The sequence below is a fragment of the Canis aureus genome, chromosome 37, assembly GCF_053574225.1.
Source record: "Canis aureus isolate CA01 chromosome 37, VMU_Caureus_v.1.0, whole genome shotgun sequence".
NCBI lineage: Eukaryota > Metazoa > Chordata > Mammalia > Carnivora > Canidae > Canis > Canis aureus.
The window spans coordinates 10,391,032-10,408,506 of NC_135647.1; the positions used below are offsets into that span (position 1 = coordinate 10,391,032).

A 17,475-nucleotide genomic window follows, 5' to 3' on the forward strand; every position below is an offset into this window, starting at 1 on the left:
ATTCACTGTTGGGGGAGAGGACCTATATCATTCACTGAACATTAAGATAGATGCTGAGTTAATGAAATTTACTTAAAGGTGTAAGAACAGGGCATCTGGAAAGCTTTCTCCTCACCAAAAGTGTTACAGGTAAACCACGGCAATTCATGCTGGTTAAAAGGAGAAGTTGTTCTACCCTTATGATAAAATTAGAAACAATAAATGCAACAGAAGTTTTTAAAAATTATATTTAATACAAGTGAATAGATTAGAAGATCTGAAATGTTATAAAGCAATATACACAATGAATAAATAATTTGCACAGGAGAGTCATGTCTACATTACATAACACTGTCTAGTATGGGAATACTTAAAAGTAAATCCAGTGATAATGGAGAAAGTCCATAAAAATGCTAACCTGTCTTCCCTTGTATGAAATTGTTCAAGTATAAAAATCCAATACAGTGTAAAATAGTATTCAATTTAGTTTAAGAATAAAAATTGCAAATATTGCAGTTTCAGAAGAAAAAAGTAAAGCAGCATTTTAAAACTACATAAACTACATAAGAATAGTGTTAAACTAACGAAGTACCAATAAATGAGATCTACACGAGCAAAAACTCAGAGAAGGAAGCATGAAACTAGCAATATCTCTCGTTTTTAAAAAAAAAAAAAAACCTGAAAACTAAAATAAATTAAAATGTGTTAATGTAAGAGTACTCTCTTATACAGTGCACATATGAATTTAAATAAATCCAAGTCAACATCTTTCGTTGGATAGGTTAATATTTAATATGCTACATCTAGACCTACTAAATAATTTATGCCATGAGATGAATACATAATTTTACAGTGTCACATCTAAAGTTCCTTTCTTTAGAGTGCAGCATAGTAAAACTTAAAAATAAATATCTTAAATAGCATTACTATTAAGGCACAGTATAAACCACGTTATCGTTAACCTTTGCAGAACTGTCATCTCGGTCACCTTGTTGTCTCGTGTCCTGTGTTCACTAATAAATAGTCTTAAATAGGACTCTGAAATAGATACTAAAAAGTGTAAAATTATTTTAAAAGGGGGGAGGAAGGGGGGAAGTAAATGTCCTTAAGACAGTTCTTAAGGGTTTAGCGTCTGCAAACTTTGCCTGCCTTTCATTGTTAAGCCACGAGTCAACACAATAAATAAAGAGAAGGCTGTTGTAGTAAAAGCCTGATCCTATTTCAGAATCAGAACTGCTGACACCAGCAGATACAAGTTTCCCAAAATTGAAACAGGATGGGGAGAGGGATTAGAATGTGACAAGCTCATCAAACAAGCACAAGTGATGTGTTCTTTCCAGAACTGTGTGTGTTATTGATTGTCTGTACAGCTGCTGCACCCATTAATTCCACATCACTTGTCCCACAGTCCCGCTCATCCACAGGATAGATGAGAAAATCGCTTTGGTGCCTGTCCACCATTTCACCCACTGCCACGCTCCCAGGTTGATTGTTCGATGCCCTTTTTTTTTTTTTTTTTTTTTTGAGAGAGAGTAAGAACGTTCTCTTCTTACCTGAAAAAGTTCTAGAAGCCATAGTGACTGCTAAACATGACAATCAGTAAGCTCTCACCACTGTGTGTGTGTGTATGTTTTTTTGTTTCTAAAAAAATCTTTTTAAGGTAATTCAAGCTACATATTGCTCACTCTGTATCCCCTGGTTCGACTAGCTTCAAACAGCATTTCCTAACTTGTAAAAGGCAGTTTGCTTCCCTGATACTATAAAAAGAGCACAAATAAAAACCCCATTATAAAAGTGAAGTTCCACCGGGTCCCCCCCCCCCACTTTTGCTTTGCTTCGGGCTCTTTGGGATCGATTTCCAAAACTGCGTCCACTGCCCCCTCCTCCTCCTCTCTCTCCCTCCCCTCTCGCTCTCTCTAGCTCGCTTTCATCTACGACACTACTGGAGTATAAAAAAACATAAGAAGAAGGATTCTGCGTGAAGATAGCATAGCTTTTTTGTTGTTGTTGGTTTTGTGTATTTGTTTTTGTTGGTTTTTTTTTCCTCCTTAAAGCTGTGAAGTCGAGGTGTGCTCGCCTTACCTACTGCACAGCGGGCAGGTGTGTGGGGAGGGGGGAGGGGAGGAGAGGGAAGGGGGGGGAGAGAGAAGGGGGGAGAGGGAAGAACGGGGGGAGGGGTAAGGGCAGCTCTGGCCCCGGACCCCCTGGCCGCCAACTGATGAGCGGGCAGGTGCCTTGAGGGGGGAGGAGGGAGAGGGGGAAGGGGGAGGTGGGAAGGGGGAGGGGGGAGGAGGGAGAGGGGGAAGGGGGAGGTGGGAAGGGGGAGGGGGGAGGAGGGAGAGGGGGAAGGGGGAGGTGGGAAGGGGGAGGAGGGAGAGGGGGGAGGGGAAGGAGGAGGTGGAAAGGGGAGGTGGGAAAGGGGGGAGGGAGAGGGGGGGAGGTGGGAAGGAGGAGGTGGGAAAGGGAGGAGGAGGGAGGGGGAGGAGGGGAGGGGGAAGGGGGGGGAGGGAAAGGGGGAGGAGGAAGAGGGGGAGGAGGGAGAGGGGGAAGGGGGAGGGGGAGGTGGGAAGGGGGAGGGAGGAGGAGGAAGGGGTCAGGGCCGCTCCGGACCCGACCCCCTGGCCGCCTACTGCACAGCGGGTAGGTGGGCGGGGGGGAGGAGAAGAGAGGGGAGGCGATGGGGAGACGGGAGGAAGGGTTAGGGCAGCCCCAGCCCCCCCCCACTCCCACCCCCTGGCCGCCTACTGCGCATCAGGCAGGTGGGGGGGAGGAGAAGGGAAGGGGGGAGGGGCAAGGGCAGCCCCGGACCCCGCCCCTGACCCCCTGGCCGCCTACTGCACGGCGGGCAGGCGGGGAGGGGGGAGCGGAGGAGACGGGAAGGGGGAGGAGGGGCAAGGGCGGCTCCGGATCCCGCCCCCGCCCCCCCCCCGGCCGCCTACTGCACGGCGGGCAGGTGGAGGGGAGCGGAGAAGGGGAGGGGGGAGGGGGGCGCGGGCAGCCCCGGCCCCCGGCCCCGCCCCCCTGGCCGCCTACCGCGCGGCGGGCAGGTGGCGGGGGCGGGGGCGGGGGCGCGGGCGGCGGCGGCAGCTCCGGGCCCCGGGCGCCTACTGCATGCGCTCGGTCGGCAGCTGCTGCGGCTGGTACTGGCCGAAGGCGGCGGCGGCGGCCGCGGCGGCGGCGGCGGCGGCGGCCGTCCCGGGGGCGGCGGCGGCGATTGGCTGCTGCACGGCGTAGCCGTAGCCCCCCGCGGTGACGTAGCCGGCGGCGGCGGGCGAGGCGGCGTACGGGTACTGGTCGTAGGCGGCGGCGGCGGCGGCGGCGGCGGCGGCGGCCGAGTACTGGGCGTAGGCGGCGCCGGTGTAGTCGATGTACGGCGTGGTGGAGGCGGCGGCGGCGGCGGCGGGCTGCACGTGCGGGATGACCACGCCGGGCTGCACGAACGCCTGCGGGTACACGTAGTGGGCGGGGATCCTGGAGGGCGAGAGACGGGCACGCGGTGAGGCGCCGCCCGCCCGGGGCGCCGCGCCGCGCCGCTCGAGCCGAGAGAGGACACAGACCCGAATTTAGTGGTGGTTACGAGCGTAGGGTTGCCACAATATCTCTCCCGGCCAGCGGGGCGCTCGCAGGGCTCGGGCGGGAGCCGCGGTCGCGGAGCCCACAGTGCGGGGGACGCCCCTGCCCGCCCGACGCTGCCTCCTGCATTTCGAGGCAGCCAGCCCTTGGCGTTCTGCACCAGTCGGGCGAGGAAGCAATTCAAGTGCAAGAGGCGCTGTGCGCGGGAGAGGCACCGAATGCACATGCTGAATTGACGGAGACTTTGCAAAATTTTGTAATGAGCTCATGCCACAGGACTGTGCAGCGGAGAGAGTAATTCTCAGCTGTGCGGATAATAGGGCTCAAAAGGTAATCCGTGATCGTTCAATTCCGTGGGTGGGTGGGTGGGTGCAAGACTAAATTTCCACAGAATCTGTAGGTTTATTATCATGGCAACCCTACTTGAAATTGCTATGCAGACTCAGCACACATTAATCTCTCTGCAACCTCAGTCACCCTTATTAAAAAAAATAATGATAAAAAAGAAGCAGGCGACAAAAGAAAAAAAAAAAGGAGTTTAAAAGTTCACAAGTGTGGTAAACACAGCAGAATCACACTTCTCAAACGAACTGTAGTGCAGCTCACTCTATCACAAGAGGCTGTTGTGGGAAGCTACAGAAATGCTATTAACATTCATGGCAGTGATTCCCAAAGAGATGTGCAGCACGCTTTTTGCCTTTCTTTCTTTCTTTCTCTCCATAAAACTCGTAAGGACACAAGGGTCAATCAAACCTGTTTGACTAGCAGGCACCTGAAGGTCAGCCAGCCTGGTTATCTCTATGCAAGACAGACAGAAGGGGTTTTGGGGAAATGATGAGGTTGACGGAAAAGGTAGGAATAGGAATATTTCTAAAATGCATATAAACTTAAAAGGTTTACATAACAAAATAAGGAAACATTATTTTTGCACAAATACTAACTTGTTTTATCCTCTAAATCAACAAGTAGATTAGCACTTTTGTTTTAAATCTGCCCTACTCAAAGCTATTTGATACACAGCAATTGTATTATGTATTACCCTGTAAAAGTTCAAGAAACAAAATCAAGTACCTTCACAAATTATACATTCAGAAATCACATACAAGACACTGCAATGACCTAACAAGTTAATTTTGTTAAAAAAAATAAATCACAAGAGGTATTTTTTTTTCAAGAAACCCATGCATTTCAGTTCTCTTGCGATTCATTACTGCCCCTTTCAAATGCTACCATGAATATCTGATTTATTTTCATCTTTCTTTAAAGCAATCTCCATCAGAATCCCCTATATTCCTAAAAATATGACACGATAATGCCATCTGGTTGTTGGCAAAGCTGACTTCCAGGAAGTACAAGCAACCAGTAACGATCTTTACTTTAAAGAATTTTAAAGAACTCCAAACCGAAAACTTCACATAGAGATTTCCGAAAACATAGCTCTTGCTTTGCCTTCTCAGGGTTCTACTGAAAGTACTTATTAACGAACATCCATGGAAAAGATGAATTTATCAGAGGGTTGTGAACTTTGACCCGAATGATAAAAATACACTCAATTTTACTAGACTTGTAGATCTTTCCCAGTGCCAGGAGAAAAGACGTCATCAAGTGTTTTTGAGGACACTTAGAGATGTTCTTAATTGCTTGTCAGAAACCAGATGCATTGGTCATGCACATACTCCAAACTTTTCTGTAGGTCAGGTGACTGACTCACTCACAGCAACAGGTGTGGCTTTATGAAACCCTGTCCCCAGAGGCCGCCGTGTCCACAGTGTGCAGACATGGTTAAGAGAGCCTACACTCATGCCAGTTTACATGTGGTGATAGACAGCAGGGGCTGCAGCAGGGCTATTTTTGATTCTGTCGTGCCACAAGGGTTTCCAGCGGGTAAAATGTCTTTATAAGGCCAAAGTAAAACATCTATCAGCAGCGAAGTCCAGCCAGTATGAATCTCACTGATACTGAGACATTAACCCCTGTACTCCCAAAGCTCGAAGGACAACGTGATGGTTACCAGGTTTGTGTCTTTGAATGAAGGCTGGTAACCGACAATCAGAGTGGCCTACAAAAAAAAAAGGCAGGATAAAATTGTGTGTGTGTGTGTGTGTGTGTGTGTGAGTGAAGAATGCACTAAAAGATAGGCAGTGTTGCTTACAGGACTCTTGTCTCCACACTGATTTTACATTAATAGTTTTCATTTGATAATGCCAGCCAATGAGAGTGGAGTGTTCCCTGGCATATCAGAATCCCACATGAAGTCTGGCAAGGGTTAGGAATACGTTTGGAAGGCAAATGAAACCCTAGAATCGTTAGGGGCTTAGGGAAAGGAGAGCCCAGAAGCCCACGGAGAGCCTCAAATGCCTCCGTTCAGGAAGGACAGCTGGAAAGGACCAAAGGCTAAGGGGGCCCTTCTGAAGCAATGCTTGCATTAGGAGGTCTTTTACTAGTTTAAGGAGCCCGTGAAGGCAATCTGGGACTCTCTCCTCCCGTCAGCTACCTACCAGTATCCTTTCCCTCAATCAGTCACACAGGGTGTGCACCTAGCAGTTACAAAAACACAAGAACAAGCCAGATACCTTGGGCAATTTTCAAAGAAAACTGACCATCCTTTTCTTTTTTAGGTCCCTCTGACATCTGTTTGTGACTTTTGACCTCCTAACTGGTTTCCTCTTCCAGTCTATCACCAGACTGCTGGCAAAGTCTTCATTTCATTCACTTGTTCGTAGTAACCCTAACATGCCAAACTAAGTGCAAATTTCTTAAACTTCAGCATGCTGGGCTTTTTATGCTTTGGGCTCCAAAACATTTCTTTCAGTATTTCTTTCCACCTTCCCTTGAACCTGGGTCAGCTGGACTCCTCAGTCCTCCCTGGACAAGGCACACATTTCTAGATTCTCACCTTTGCTCATGCCATCCCTTTGCCAGGGACACCAATCCTCATTCCATCTCTACCTGTTGAAATCCAAATCCTATCCGCCCTAGCTCTAGCACTCACTATGTATAGAGCCTTCAAGAATTTGCTTCACTTTCTGTCTCACATTTCTCACATCTGAAAAGAATCTACTATTTCCAACCCTGAATTGCTGTGCATTAAATAACATTATCTATGCACAGAGTCTGAGATGATGAATAAAGTAGGCACTCAGTACGAAAGTACTTTATCCTCCACCATCCTTTAAAATCTAGGTCAACTTTGACCTCTTTCATGAAGACTTCTTGGGTCCCACGAACCTGATGTCTCTCCTCCCAGTGTTAAGCCACAACCCTTCTGGGGGCTTCTCAGTTTTCTTACTAGACTACCAGAGAGAATAGAGTTGTGTCTTTTTGGCTATTCCTTGACACAGAGGAAAGAACATGGCTTTTGAGGTCCTGGAACCAGACTCTAGGACTTACTAGCTCTGTGGCAAGTTAATTAATCTCTCTGTATCTCAGGTTTTTTTTCACCCATGGAAAGGACATTCACAGGCTGACATAAACAGCCTGCATCCAATAAGTATTGTGGGAATTACATGATTTATGTAAATCTCTTATTATTACCAGACATGCAGCAGATGCACTTAATGCTACTGCCCCTCCTGCTCCCTCCTAGTGGCCAGTATAGGATCTAGTACAGTGCTAACCCAACTAGCATAAAACTGAGCACTTTTTAAAGGCAGAGTGAGTAAATGTTTAAGAGTATTTCCACTTGACCTAAACCAGCCTAAAATTTTCTACTCACAGATGCATAGTCTTTCCTCTCTCAGGTTTCAATAAGAAGATGCTTCTTGCAAACAAAGTATAAGACATTGTTTAGCAAATACATAAGTTTCTATACATCTGCCCACTGTGTGACATCAAAAGTTTCTTCAAGCCAATATTTTGGCTTGAAAAGCCCAGAGTAATCTGGGGGCCATTTCAGGACCACATTTAAAAAAAAAATAGTTCAGTTACTAGAATTTCAAGCAAGTCAAGTAAGATTAAAAATTCTCAAGCTTCTTTCCAGGCCTAAAATAAGAATGTGTGGCATCCCAACAGAATTGAGGATGACCAGGTGTGATTTGTTACGTACAGACTCTGGGAATTAGAGCAGTGTTAAGAACCCCTTAAAAAAGAAAAGAGAAGGCTCACTTGGTCCATCCGGAATGCTCTCTATTTCTAATAAGAATCTCAAGTTCAAACAACTATGCAAGCAATAATAATCACCATCCTTTATAAAGACAGCTCAATATTAGCAGGGATGAATGACTAAAGGTTACTATCAAAGCATGCTTGATTTAAAGTTTCCACAGGACATTTTATTCTGGTTCTTATTTTCCTTGTGCTACTTTCTTTCTCAAGGATCCATGCAGACTACATTTTATTCTGGTTCTTATTTTCCTTGTGCTTTCTTTCCCAAGGACCTATGCAGACTACCATAGCCAGTCCAGAGTTCTATGTCTAGATCTCAGTATCCTCCATAAACAGTCTGGCTTCTCTGTGCACTAAATCTTTTCTCTGGCCTTTGCTTATGCTCACCTCATCCTATAGCCCCCAGGCATGTCCCTTCCTCCTACCTGTCCGGGATATGCCCCACTGGTCCAAGACTAGTTAAGGACCCACGGAGCCTGGCCCAGCCTCTCCAATTCACCTGTTTTCATGCTATTCTGAACTTCTTTTGTCCTTAACACCAAGTATTTTAGCCACTAATAGTTCTTGATTGGTTTGTGTTAGTTTTGCTTCCCCAACTGCAGTCTCTCACCCACTTAGCACAGAAAAAAAAATTAACACAGGCTAAGACCTGTTGATCGATTTAGCTGTGTAACTGTTTCAAGACTATTATTGTGAGATCATGACTAAGTTCATCACCACTTCTTAGGATGGCTGTTCTCTTCCCCATCCCACCTTACATGTGGTCTAGACCAATGAGGAGAGGACCTGCAGAAGTAGCTGGACCCATCAGCCCACACTGTCTGTTGTGGGTACCTAGGATGGTTGGGATGGGGCACTGATAAATAGCTATAGATATATAAAGGCCCTTTATAATCATATTGGACAAAATACTCTTGCACGGTTTAAAAAGGCAAGAGTTGGTGGTAAGGTGAAGTATCCCAATGTTAAAAGGAGGGTTACATGAAGGTATTGATGGAAGACATAACTTGACCCTTCCAAATCAAATGATTGTTACTTTTTCTGGTCTATCCTTGGAGACACACAAGGCAGATTCTAACTCTACCTCTCTATTATCTCTATCTAGAATCTGACCTTCCAGGTTACACATGTAGATGCTTAGGTGCTAAGCTAGAGAAGAAACTATAGCTGAGGATAAAACACTTCTTGGACAATTAGAATATTTAAAAAGGAAGCTGAAATCTCTGATACTAGAGTTATAGCAATGTTGTTCAGATAGAATACAGCCAAAGCAGACCACAAAACAGTGGTCCGAATAAAGTTAGGGGATTGGGATCTCCCACTTACGATAGGGAGCTCAGAGGAGGGAAGCTGGTGATCACAGAGCCCAGAGGGAAGACAAGTACGAGCAGCCTGTTCTCCCTAGTTAGGTCTGAAAGGTGAAAGTTAGTGCTACTCTACTCAAAAAACTGGCTAGTGTCAGTGAAATCTGATGAGTGTTGTTGAACCTTTAAATCAGAAGGCCTAAAAGTGGATACACATTGCAAAAGAAAGAATCCCATTCCCAGAAAACTCCCCAGTAAAACAGAAACTTAGGACATGCAAGCAATGAATCTGTATTCTCACAGAGGGAAATCACACAATTTAGCACTCACTACAAAAATGTGGTTAAGTGGAAGTTACAGGCTACAGCTTAAAAGCAAGAAAAAAAAAGGCCCTTTGCTTCCCATGGCAAAGTCAAAAGTCAACACTCCTCAACACCACCACCAAAACCAAAAACACAAAGAGCCCCTTCCCCGAGGAAAAGAAAAACACTTTCACTACAGCTCTTTTCAATTAAGTAAAAAGCACACAGTTTAGCTATCAACACCACTTCATTACTGTAATAAATAAAATAAAGCACACGGAGGTCTATACACTATGGTGAAAAATAAAACAACACCAACATCCATGCATCGTTAATCACCATCTGAGCTTGTGTGTCTGAGTCTACTGGTTACAGAGTTTAATTCCAAACAGAACTATTCCACCTCTTATCATCGTATCCTTCTGATCAGTTAGCTTAACTGTATACGAGCCCTGTCAGGTTAGAAAGAGATAAATAACATTGAGTCACGTTGAACAGTAGTCATGGGCTGGGACATACTCGTCTCGTACACAAGTCCTACCTGGTATTTTTGTTTTTGTTTTGTTTTGTTAATCATAAGCTCAAAATTTGTCTGGTTTGGAGGCTGCATACTTGGTCAGTAACTTGACTCATCTAAAAATATTTATATTATCAGCATCAAAAAAGGTACAAATATATATATATATATATATATATAAATATGTATAACAAGGAACATTTTGTGACATGATGGTCTTGTCTGTATATAACAAAGAGGCAGGTTAACAAATAACACCTATCAAAACATAGGAGGGCCTGAATTGACTTACCCGAAAGGTCTTTGTATAAGGGCTGGATGAAGTTGTTGCACACCGAAGGCAAAACCTAACAATAAAACATACCACATTCTCCGTTTGTGCACTGTTCAGCATTTATTACTCCTACATGTAATATGCAATCACAACATTCACTCAGAGATGATCACCATTCTTTGGATGCTTCAGAGAAAATATTACATATACATTGCAAAGTTCTCTTTACTAATGTTACCATTGGCCCAAGTAAAAATTTTAGTCGGCTACAGGTGGAAACTAAAAATTATCTACAAAGTTTAGTTGACAGCCAGTCCTACAATAAGACCTTAGAAAATTAGACCAGGGAAAAATTCTTGTGGATTGAAACCAGGAACAACAGGACTTGATAATGAAGTTACATGTCGCAAGTATGCCTGCAATTCTGAATCACGATCTATTAAAAAAGTCTTTGTAATTTGGAACATGCTGGACAATGCTTTGGAAGATTATGGGTTTTACAGGTTATGGTATTAAACATTCACACACAAAAAGTCTCCTTTTCTGGATAGCACACACACACAAATACAAGTTTTTTGTTTGTTTTTTAATATTCATGGGTATTGGCACATGCCCTCGTTTTCCTGACAATCTAGTTTCCTAGTAAATCCATTTGGATGGAAGTGTCAACCTCCTTCCAAAATTTCAGATGGAAACACTTGAGTGAAGAGTACATGACTTAACAAAGTTGCTTACCCAAGAAAAAGACTGCCATTTGCTCAACAGTCAACTCTTAATTATTTGTGCTAATGCCAAGGGCAGTGTTGTAAATAACCCAGAAGATCAAATTTTCACACAGACAAAGGCCTGCTCTCTTTTGACAACTAATAGCTGCATGACTTTGGAGTAAAACATTTCCCATCTCTAGGTGCCAGTTTCTTTATCTGTTAACATGAGGGCCTGGGCATACCTGAAATCTCCCCATTTTCTTTAATTATTAATAGTCTGTGATTTTTATGGTAAAGCTTTACCATCCATACCCCACCCCCCTACCCCCATGCTTCAGTGCTCAAGTTGGATCACCGGCTCTGAGCACAGGGCAAGCGGTGGTAGGAGAGACAACCCTAGGGAAGTATGACCAACGGGAGGTGACACGTTTGGCCCACACAGTCCACATGTGAATTATCTACAAGTGGTTAAAAACTGGAAAATAAAAGAGTAGACTGACTGTATGTCATACCTGAGCCAGATGAGTCAAGCCTAAGTCTGGATGGGTACAAATTGTCCAGACCCCCAAGATCTACTTTTGCACATAGGTACATTTCAAGTCCTGCAAGAGCCGGTTACAACATTCATTTAATGTCTTGGTAGGATAACCAGCCACCATTCAACTTTACTAACCACATTTACAATGTATCTGAATCAGGGATTCATTCTGTTTAGAAGGGGGGGTGGGGCTCAAGTTGGGGGGGTGGCGGGTAGGAGGAACATCTCTCACCTGGCTGCATGATCCTGGGTTTTGCTCCCAAGTATGCCAGGTTCACATTGGCCTTCCTGCCATCAATGATGGGGTTCGGATCCTTGCAGGCTCTTTCGGCAGCAGCTCGGTCAGCCATGGTGACCTTAGCAACATACACACACAGACATACGTACAGATCTCTAAATCAACCCCTGAAGGAAACCAAAAATTACACTGGAGAAGTCATTCATGAGAGAACTAAGGGGGTTCTTAAACTTTTTTTTTTTTTTTCTGGAACTTACTCCTTGATCCCCCGTCAAAAAAAAAAAAAAAGAGGAAAAAAGAAAAACAGGAAGAAAGAAATACCACCCCCCTCCCCACGCCCCAAAGTCTTCAGGGCGCTAGTAGGGCCTAGCAGGGAGTTGGAAGCCTGAATTCCGTCTTGGAACTCTTGATCCTCCCTCCCTCGCTCCCCCCCCCCCCCCCACCCCGCAACACACACACCCCAGGTCCCTACCCAGCCTAAGAGGGCTGTTTGCTTTAAAGAAAGTCCAGCCTCACATCCGCCCGGTGCTCCCAACCTCCAGCAAGCACTCCCTAACGACAATAGCTATTGTCCTACTCTGGAGCTCCCTGCTCTCCGGCAGCTGAATTTGCACGCTTAAATCCCCAGGAGGCTTAATATGCTCTCTTTCAGTTCAGCAAAGAGCCACAGGATCATCTTTTTAAAGAATCCATCTTTGCAATTAAAAAAAAAAAAAAGTGTGTGTGTGTGGAGGTGGGGTGGGGGTGGCATGAGGAGCAGAGCCCTGGACCTCCTGGGGGAGGGGATCCCCTCCCCGCCCCGGCCAGAACGCCCGAGCACACGCATTTTTACAAAGCCACGGCGCGCTGAACGCCCGGCCTCCACCCGGGGAGCGCGCTCCGAGCGGCTGCGGCCCCGGCCCCTCCTCACAACCCTGCGCGCCCGCAAGTCCGGCCGGGGTAGTCCGCTCGGGCCGGGCCCCCGCACCGCAGGCCGTCGGGTCCCCGCGCAGCCCCGCCAGGCGGCGGCCGGCCCTCCCTCCCCCGGCGCCGCCGCGCTCAAACTTTCAGCTCCGCCGGGAGCAAGGGGCAGCGCCGCCCGCGTCCGCGGGTCCCCGCGTCGCTCTGCTGCCCCCCAGCCCCCCCCCCCCCGCTGCAGCCCCGACCCCAGGCCCCCGCCGCCCCGCGCCTCCGGCCCCCGCGCCCCCCCCCACCCCGGCCCCCAGCCGCGCGACTTACAAATCCGTAGCCCCGGGACTTGCCGGTCTGCCGGTCGGTGATGACCACCGCCTCCTCGATCTCGCCGAAGACCTCGAAGTACTTGCGCAGGCTGGCGTCGGTGGTGTGGTAGGGCAGGCCCCCGACGAAGATCTTGGTGTACGTCGTGTCCTTCTGGGTCGTGTGCATCTTCGCGCCCGCCCCGCGGCTCGGGCTCCGGCTGCGGCTGCGGCTGCGGCTCGGGCAGCGGCTGCGCCTCCTCCTCCGGCTCCGCGTCTCCCGCACCCTGTCGCGGCCGCCGGGGGCCGAGGGCGAGCCCGGGGGCGGGGGCGGGGGCGGGGGCGGGGGCGGGGGCGGCGCGGCGGGGGCGAGCGGCCGGGGGCGGCCGGGGGCGCGGGGCGCGCGGCTTCCGAGGTCGCCAGCAGCCCCCGAGGCTTGACTCCGCTCTCTCCTCCCGCCCCCCCTGCCGGTCACGGTACAGATTCTCCGGATCGTCTGGGTGAGGATCCCGTTCGCGAGGACGTGCGAGCGGCTTCCACCCACCCGGCTGGGAGGCCAAGAATGAACAGAGAGGGTGGTCCTCGCGCGGAGAAGCGGGCGCGTGGTAGAGGTAGCTTTTTCCTTCCTTCCTTCCTTTCTTTCCTTTCCTTTTTTTTTTTTTTTTTTTTCCTTTCTTGCTTGGGAATTAGGTAGGTGTGTTGGGTGGGGCGCGGGCAGGGTCGGCGGCGGGCGCGTCCGGGCGCGGGGGCGGGCGGGGGGCGCGGCGGCGGCGGCGGCGGCGGGGCCGGGCGTGGGGGACTCCGCGCCGCTCGGGCTCGGGTTCCGTCCCTCCCGCCGCGGAAGCTGGAAGACAAGTGGCGAGGACGGCTCTCCACGGCTCTGCTCCCTTCCCCCGCGGGCCGGGGGTCGGCGCCCGGCTGGGGAGGGGGCGGGCCGGACGCCTGCGATTGGCCGCGGCCGCACCTGGGGTGCCCGGCGCCGCCGCCCCCCAGCTGTTGGGAACAGCTGCTTCGCTGCCGGCGCGGCGCGGCGCTGGGCCGCGGGGCTCGGGCTCCGGAGCGGCCGCCGGGGCAGGGCCGGGGCAGGGCCGGGGCAGGGCCGGGGCAGGGCCGGGGCAGGGCCGGGGACGGCCGGCGGCGGCCTGGCTCTCGGCGTCGCCTGCTCCAACCCGTCCGAGTCCCGGGGACCGGGGCGCGCAGCCTGCGCCGAGGACCGAGCCGCGGAGCTCCCCAAAACGGCGCCGCGAGCTCTGCGCTCGGCCGCGGTGACCGGGCCCGCGACCCGGACTCCAGAGCTGGGGGCCGGGAGGCCCGGGGCGGCTCGTGGGGAGCCCGGGGCCCTCCCTCCCGGGCGCGGAGGGCCGGCCCGCCCCAGTCGGTGCTCCGGGCTCCGGAGAGTGGGGAAGGAGGGTCCCTAACCTTCCTCGCCCCCCCCCACCCCCCAAGAGCCAGAGCTGGGGAAAACCAGCGAGGCAGAGCCAGAAGGAAGCAAAGCAAAGCAAAACAAAACAAAACAAAACAACCACCAATAACAAACAACACCAACCAGCGAACAGGTCCCGGGCCTGGGTGCGCTTGGAGAAAACCATTAGCTTTAACCGCTCCGGCCGCAGCCAAGCCGAGGAACCGTAGGTAGACACCACGTTCTAGTTCAGGGGACCGTACATTAGTCCTTGGGCTCCTACGCTTATCAAATTGGTGTTACCTCCCGACTTACTCCTCTCTAACTATTCGGGGAGATTGGTACAGATTTCTCATGATAAGTCTTTTTTTTTTTTTTTCTTCCCGAAGCCAACAATTAATCTATTTCCTAACATTTGAATCGCAAGAATGTTTGGTGACTTGACCTCAACTGTTTTACTAGGATGTACTGTAATTGTAAAAGGTGTGATTTTTGAAATCGACTTGTTATGTAACCACTCGTTTCTACCAGCAGACCTTTAAAGCGTTTGTAAAAAAAAAAAAAAAAAAATACAGACTTTAGTGCAACCCAGATGTATTTATTTTTTAATATCGGCTCTTTGCAACTTCTTTTTTTTTTCTTTTTATCAAGAGTACATTTAATTAAGCATAAAATCCTTGTCATGTTTGAGATTTGGATGAAGGTATTTCATGTGAGAATATTCCACCCACCCCTGTTGCAGCATGATTTGCTTTTAAGTCATTTCCATCAGGAGTGTCTGCTGAAGTCCTTACATTTATTGCCCCTGGGCTGCATCATTTATTTCCTTTAAAGCAGGTCAGTATGTTAACCTGTTAGAGAAGCACATACTTGTGTTTCTCTTTCCAGGGCACCTTTGCAGTCAGCCCAGAAGGATGTGATACATTGCATTTGCAGAAGCTAAGGGGAATGCAAATATCCTCCTGCTTTTCACCTTGTTCCCTTCTGCAAGAAGTTGGCCTCATGAGTTTCTTTAAATTTGAACCCCTAGTTGGTGATAGGGAGAAATAAGAAACCTAAAGGTTTGGGGAAAGTGTTTTAAAAACCCTATTGAAGAAAAATAAGGTATTTTACAGGCATATGAGAGCCAGGAACAGAAATTGTAAATAGCACCCTCTTCTCATTGCTTAAGCAAAGCACAAGTTTGAAAGGGACTCTGTGTACTGGTATGATGAAAGGTAATTTTTAAAACTTAGAAAAACAAAGCAGGCTATGAAACAAAGGAGGCATGTTTTTTAATATTCAACATCCATCTTGCTGGGTCACCGAAGAATTACTGTACTTAGATGAAGCTCAGGCGAAAACTTTTGTGAGATGGAAACTACTTGCAGAGAAGCCTGAAGAAGCCTGACTTTGGCTGTCTCACCTCTCTTCCTACCTGGAGGAGGAGCCCACCCCGGAGGGGACTGTGATAATATCACGGGTGGAGGGTGTCTGGGAATGTAGCCAGCAGCTTGGATGTTCACTAAGTAAAGTGGTGAGATCTACAAGGAAATTCTGATCCCAGGTTGGGATAGCCGTGTCATAGAACTCGGCTTCTGGAAATAAGATGCTTCCCTGCCATGGTCCCAGAGAAAATAATGCAACCACCCTCCCTGCACCCCATGCCCCGCTGACGGGTGTGCTTTTATTCTTTCCATCCAGCCAGTAAAATATTTGATAGTCTGGTTTGAAACTTTGTTTCGTCCCATATGAAATAATGCCTGAATATTCCCGATTTTGAACTCCACAGATAATTAAAACATTACTAATCATCTGGTGTTATGTGACTGACTGAGAACAAAGAGGAAAAGATATTCCTTATTTTCCAGAAGCAGATTTACACAGAAGCCCTACTGCCTACCCAGTTCAGCCTGACCAACCCTGGAGCGCCCCCCACAGGCAGGCTCTGTGCTAGGGCGGGCGAGGCGTTCTAGACCTCGGGGTTTGTGTTACATCTGCGCAAAGGTGGGTACAGTTACAAGGGCCAGAACCATTCTCGGTGGGTTTGTGAACCTGAGCCATCAGACCATGTAGCCTTGGGGCCGTAAAACCTTCCTGAAGGCAAACTTTCAAGGTTATTAAGTACCAAATATTTCTGTATAATTACCCATTACAAAGTCAAGTTTGAAAAACAATACTTGAGTAATCCTTTTGCTTTCTCAGCTGCTTTTGGCAGAGAAGAACGCTTGTATATTCACAGACCTTGTGCAATATGATGTGTACTTCTTTGGAAAGAAAGAACCGTAAAATACTTTAAAAGTTATAAATAGGTTCCAAGCTTGTCATATCCAAATTAGTACATATGGATGGCCCTGAATCCTTGGTTCCTACTCCATGGCAAGATCGATACTACTTTATTACTCACAGTAAATTATTGTCCACTTTGTTCAAACTCTTTATTTGGCTATTAAGGGACAGTACCAAATGGACAAGTTTTGCATTCTTTTATCTATTTTCTCCTCCTCATTCCCTTAAATTAATCATGGGAAATCAACCCCAGGGCTAAGGCTTATGAAGAATTTTGAGAAAAGGAATAATATGAAGGTAGAGAAGCACTCCTCCGGCTCATGGAGGTGCCTGCTCCAGAGATAGCATTGCTTTGGATAGTAAGTCACCCATGGGCAGGGTTGCTGCTCCACCTCCCCCCCCCCCCCCCCCCGCCAATGCCACTGTATTTCCTGTGCAGCAGTGAGATCTTCTGCAGAGTTCTACATATAAACACTGAAGAAATTTTTACTGAAAAAAATTGGTCGCCAAAGCCATATACCTGCAAGCTTGATGGGGAAAAAATACGTTCTTTTAAAAAATTTTTAAAAAGATTTTATTTATTTGACAGACAGAGAGAGAGAGAGCATAAGCAGGGGGAGAGCCAGAGGGAGAGGGAGAAGCAGACTCTCCGATGAGCAGGGAGCCGGATGCAGGGCTCGATGCAGGGCTCGATCCCAGGACCCTTGGAATCATGACCTGAGCTGAAGGCAGTTAACCCACCAGGCCGCCCAGGCGCCCCCATACACATTTGTGATTAGAACTGCCCACGTGTAGTGTAGTTAGGCCGGATATTCTTTGTTTTGTTTTGTTTTGTTTTGTTGTTTTTGAAAAACAAAAATATGGCTTCATTGACATTTTTTGTTTTGGTCATTTGGAAACATCTATCTTTTTCTGAGAGTCTGTGTGAACATTCTGATGTAAAGCCATCAGGTTTTCTGGCCTTTTGAGAGAAGTCCCATGATCAGCTGTATTTCTGTTTCTCTGGGTGGGTTGGTAATTTTCTCTTAGTAACAGATAACAAATGTGGTAATAGGTTATGCTGCTATTTTAGT

The 17,475-nt window shown here is 48.1% G+C and overlaps 1 protein-coding gene and 1 long non-coding RNA gene across 3 annotated transcripts in view; one reads left to right on the top strand and one right to left on the bottom strand.

The window, feature by feature from the left end:
* Positions 1-3,083: 3,083 nt before the first annotated feature.
* On the bottom strand, positions 3,084-13,032 carry RBM24 (RNA binding motif protein 24). The gene is made up of 4 exons (XM_077885821.1): positions 12,755-13,032; positions 11,531-11,654; positions 10,072-10,126; positions 3,084-3,450 (listed from the first exon to the last, which is right to left on the bottom strand). The coding sequence occupies exons 1-4, from the start codon at positions 12,920-12,922 to the stop codon at positions 3,084-3,086; spliced, it is 714 nt and encodes a 237-aa protein (XP_077741947.1). The 5' UTR covers positions 12,923-13,032.
* Positions 13,033-13,109: 77 nt separating this feature from the next.
* Positions 13,110-17,475, top strand: part of LOC144306404 (uncharacterized) — a 79,543-nt gene continuing 75,177 nt past the window's right edge. For both annotated transcript variants that reach the window (XR_013373495.1, XR_013373496.1), the window contains exon 1: positions 13,110-13,343. This is a non-coding gene — a long non-coding RNA (uncharacterized LOC144306404). The remainder of the gene's footprint in view (positions 13,344-17,475) is intronic.